This window comes from Octopus bimaculoides, chromosome 18, assembly GCF_046866305.1.
Source record: "Octopus bimaculoides isolate indiv1 chromosome 18, ASM4686630v1, whole genome shotgun sequence".
Classification (NCBI taxonomy): Eukaryota; Metazoa; Mollusca; class Cephalopoda; order Octopoda; family Octopodidae; genus Octopus; species Octopus bimaculoides.
Genome location: NC_142945.1, coordinates 37,926,284 through 37,931,283, shown reverse-complemented (window position 1 = coordinate 37,931,283; position 5,000 = coordinate 37,926,284). Strand labels below are relative to the sequence as shown.

The 5,000-nt window shown below is 33.8% G+C and overlaps 1 protein-coding gene across 1 annotated transcript in view; it reads right to left on the bottom strand.

Moving 5' to 3' along the window:
* LOC106868905 (uncharacterized) overlaps positions 1-5,000 on the bottom strand; it is a 666,050-nt gene that overhangs the window by 27,475 nt on the left and 633,575 nt on the right. Inside the window, exons 14-16 of the mRNA XM_052974592.2 lie at positions 3,934-4,217; positions 2,666-2,786; positions 906-1,025 (exon numbers count right to left, since the gene is read on the bottom strand). Of these exons, the coding sequence (XP_052830552.1) occupies positions 906-1,025; positions 2,666-2,786; positions 3,934-4,217 (525 nt within the window). The remainder of the gene's footprint in view (positions 1-905; positions 1,026-2,665; positions 2,787-3,933; positions 4,218-5,000) is intronic.

The window sequence follows — 5,000 nt, the reverse complement described above, 5'->3', positions numbered from 1 at the left end:
TTAATTTACCTTAATTTCATCTAGTTATTTGATATTTGAATTAATTGATCATGGAAACAATTGGAGGTCATAAGAAATTGATGTTGCTTGAAATTGGATTTGTATTAATAAATTGATGTTTATCTGTCGATTTCTCCATTTCCTTCTCTTATATATATGTATATATATGTGTGTGTGTGCGTGCGTGTGAATATATATGTATATATGTATATGTATGAATGTATATATACGTGTGTGTGTATATATATATATATATATATATATATATATATATATATATATGTACATATGCGTGTGTGTGTGTGTGTATGAAAAATTAGGATGACAGAAGTTTATATTATTAGTTCCCACGTACTTTTCACCAATATACTGTTTTATGCTTAATCACAATGGATCATCAGGGAACACTTTACTGCATTAGTTTACTGAGAATTGAATCGGTACATGCAAAGCATTGTTACAAATGAACCACATTGGTGAAACGTACGTATGAGCGAGTAATTGAAACTTGTGCTTATTATTTCTTCCAGATTTGATCAGAATAAGAGAAATAGTAACACTCCAAAGTGCAGTAGTTACTTAACGCACTATAATGGAAGCAGATTGGACGATGACAATCTACGTAGAGCTCTAAATTTAACATTAGCAATTGTGCATTATTTGGACACACAAGATGCACTCCGTGTGTGTTCGTGCGCGCGCACGCCCGTGTAGCGAGTTTTAAATGTTTGCTTGTATGTGAAGTTTTATAGAAAAGCAATTTAACAATCCGATGATGGAGAACAAGCCGAAGCTCCGAATTACAGTCAACCTTTACTTTGTAAAAATTTAAAGTGTATGTATTTGTGTGTTTGTATATGTGTGTACGTGTGTATGTACCTGTGTACGTGTGTACCTGTACTCACCATATGTGTATTATTTTGGTGATCAATAAAATGGACTGCTACGTGAGCTGGTAAAAGGTTACATAATATTTGACGGTTGTTAGTTTGTAGTTCTGTCATTTCTATTTTCTCCTCCGTTGCCTAGAAAAACATGGAAACAGACACAAGATATCAGTAATGATAACAAACAAATATACAATCTTGTATTTTTAGCTAATGATTTAATCAATAACATTTTTGGTAGATAGGCAGAGATTATACTTCCGCTTGAGATTCTTAAACAATAGTGAAACGTTCTGTTTCATTATTCTTGTCGATGATAAATGTATTTTCGCAACCCCAAAATATCATCAATATAATTCTTCACTATACTTTTCCGTTTTAATTTTTGAAGCACTATTTGCTTTTTATGTCTTAACTATCGTTTACGAAGCAGTTGCTGTCTAAAAGCTTTTGAATACTTTAGACGTTATTCTCACTTTCCCTTTGTTTCTGTCTATCTTTCTCTCTCTCCCACTCTCTCCATCTTTCTCTGTCTCTCTGTTAACAAATATACAACTCTATCTAGCAATTCTAATCAGGAGCAGTTCAGCAGATATGACCAAATTACATGGTCCCTGAAGATACTAAAGCAAGTTTAAAACTACCGAAGTTTGTGTCTCATACTTATCAATGAAAAGCTACACCATTAACAGCGAATAGTTAATATTTTTCACAGAAAATTTCATTTAATTTTATAAGATGAAATATCCTAAATATTAACTTCAAATTTTCGGCAGATGACCAGCAATTTTGTGGGAGGTGCAAATCGATTACATCGACCGAAGTGCCCAGCTGGTACTTATTTTATCGACCTCGAAACGCAGAAAGTCGAAGTTGACCTCGGTGGAATTTGAACTCAGAATGTAAAGACAAGATAAGCCGCTAAGCATTTTGTCAGGCGTGTTAATGATTCGATCAGCTCACCGCCTTAAGTATCCTAAATATTAAAAGAGACTTTCAGTAATTAAACAAATGGTGACAACTCTTATACCGATTACTAAGTTACAATGCTACATTTGCCATTTTATATATTCTTTTACACAAAGCAACCCGATTGAAGTACAGTGGGGTATTAATATACGCTTGCACGTATTTCTGCATGAGAACTGCAACAAGTTGAATTGATATCAATTCTGCTTACTGAGACTAGTGTTAATGATTCGTGTATTCCGTCAATGGCTCCTTCCATATTCACGACACGTAGCGTTTACTAGCAATGTACACTTAGTTTTCAATATCTATAAAAATGCGCCATTAAATGTACAGTCTAGCTTGAAATAAATACTATGGAAATTATCCTCCAATTAATCATAAATATTAGGCATGTTAAAGTAGAAGTTCACTACATTGCAATCCTGTTAGGTATAAATAGGTACTATGAGGAAATTCCATTCATTTTCAATAACAGAAGAGTGTAAAATCCCTGGCAGGGAACAGATCTTTCGATGAACGTTCATATCTAATAGCGCCTATGTCCTCAAATTATTTAATTTAAAGAGCAACGGCGTCCTTAAAATATTTTAAGAAATGCAAATATCTTTAAAATTGTTATTATGTACTTCAAAAGATTCCAATATAGGAAATAAACCATTGTGAAGTAAACTAATTATACAAATAATGATCACAATATATATGACGGTTGTCCGACAGAGGCTGCATTGTTGAGGTTAATCTTACACTAAGTGTAGAAATTACAACATTTAAAAGACAAAGTGGGAAGTAAATATAAAAGTCGTTACTTGGGTTTTCCAGAGAAAATCTAATCTGTATGTCCATTCTTGCTTTCTGCCATGTACATAAAACGTGATGATGAAGATAATGAGGGCAACTATGCCAACTACATCCGTCGGAATCACAGAACTATAAAAAAAAACAATTTCTGTTATTTGCCATCAGAGCGAAGGATAAATGGGACAATACAAAGAGAGACATTAAGTGATGGGGTTTACATACAATGAAATGATAAAATAAGTAGGTGAATGAAAAGTATACGCGGTATACAACAAACAAAGAAGAGAAGTATATATAATATATAAAGGTAAAACAAAAAATGATGGTGATGTGGTAATCCTGAAACAGGAGAAACTCTAGGGATAACAGAGGAACCTCGCTGGCCAAGTTCTCCCTGAACACCAAGGGCAAGTGCCCTTTCCAATCCTCTTTCTCCAACTCACAGGTCTACACTCAGAGCGGTACCACTCACTCTTGCCGTTTTCGCAACTTCCACCCACCTTTCAATAAATTCACATCAAATCTTAGGTTAGTTAAAAAATGTCTGTGAGATATTTGGATTTCTAAAGGTAAATTTACTGCTGTTACCATGGAAAAAAAATTTTCTTTTATGATAAAAGGGGTAAAATCACCATATCTGCCCATTCTTGCTCCCTATCGGCACTATCGGATCAGCAGATCGGGAGAAATTCAGCATTGTCTGTGTCAAGAAGTGCTTAGGCATAAGCGAACTTTTGTTCGCTTGTGAGAAACTTTAGCTTCTAAAGGCAAAATAACAAGAAACGCTGTCTAGGGATCCGATAGAAGCATCACTGGGCAGATATGGTATTTCCTCTCCACGGTAACTGCAGTGAATTTGTCATTAAAAGTTGAAATATATTACTAACACATTTTAACTAACCTAAAGTTCGCTTACGCCTAAACAGTGCTTGGCTCTGATACTGCTGAATGATGATGAACATGATACTACTACTACTACTACTACTACTACTACTACTACTACTACTACTACTACTACTACTACTATTACCACCACCACCACCACCACCACCACCACCACCACCACCACCACCACCACTACTACTACTACTACTACTACTACTACTACTACTACTACTACTACTACTAGTACTACTACCAGACCAGACATAAGGATAGGTATGGAAAAGCGAAGTTGCATACTAGTTGATCCCTCATGCCATCTGGTTTCTGGATCGTAAAGAAAGAAGACGAAAAACGAAAGAATACAAGCTATTATGAGTGACGGTCCACTTACTGATGCAAATAGTCATACTGCTGGAAAAGAGGTCTATGCGTGTATTCCATTAGGACAATGCACACTGTGGCCATTGCTAACATCATGAAAAGTTTGAGCAGGGCCGAGAGTCGCAGAAATATAGACACGCAAATGAAGCTTATGATGCAGCTCATATATATGTATTGTGGTAGTTCGCATCTCAGGTGACTATCTCCAGTGAAGCTTGTGTTGTCTTCACTCAGCTGGAAGGCAGGAAATTTCGATAGTGTGTAGTTTAGGATCAAACTCGGTTGGCAGCAAAACTGGAAAAGAGAGATATATAAAAGAAAAAATAGTTAAACACGTTGACAATTAGGCACATTGTTAAGTAAATATCTATCTATCTATCTATCTATCTATCTATCTATCTATCTATCTATCTATCTATCTATCTATCTGTCTGTCTGTCTGTCTGCCTGCCTGTCTGTCTCTGTCTGTTTGTCTGTCTGTCTGTCTGTCTTTCTCTCTCTCTCTCTCTCTCTCTCTCTCTCTCTCTATATATATATATATATATATATATATATATATATATATATATATGTGTGTGTGTGTGTGTGTGTGTGTGTGTGTATGTAAATATATAGTTTTAGAGAAAAGAACCAAAGTTGTGAAACTTAATCTAATTCTAATTTTTAATAAATTGAATTTGAGTTTTTACTTGTAAATTTGGATTTTTATCCCTAATATTATTATTATATATATATATGTATAAATATATATATATATATATATATATATATATATATATATATATATATATATATATATATATATATATGTATGTATATATATATATATAGATATATATATATATATATATATATATATATATATATATATATATATATATATATAATATTATATTATATATACACACATATATATATGCGAGTTAACATGTAAAGCAAGGTGGAAAAGACAGTACTCGATTCCTGAAGGTATAGCAAAATGCTTTCATGAAAGCTGCGAAATCTTCGCAAACAGTTACTCAGAGTTCCATGTTCCCGTTCGTGGGACAGTTGTGATCATACTATCACAATACATGT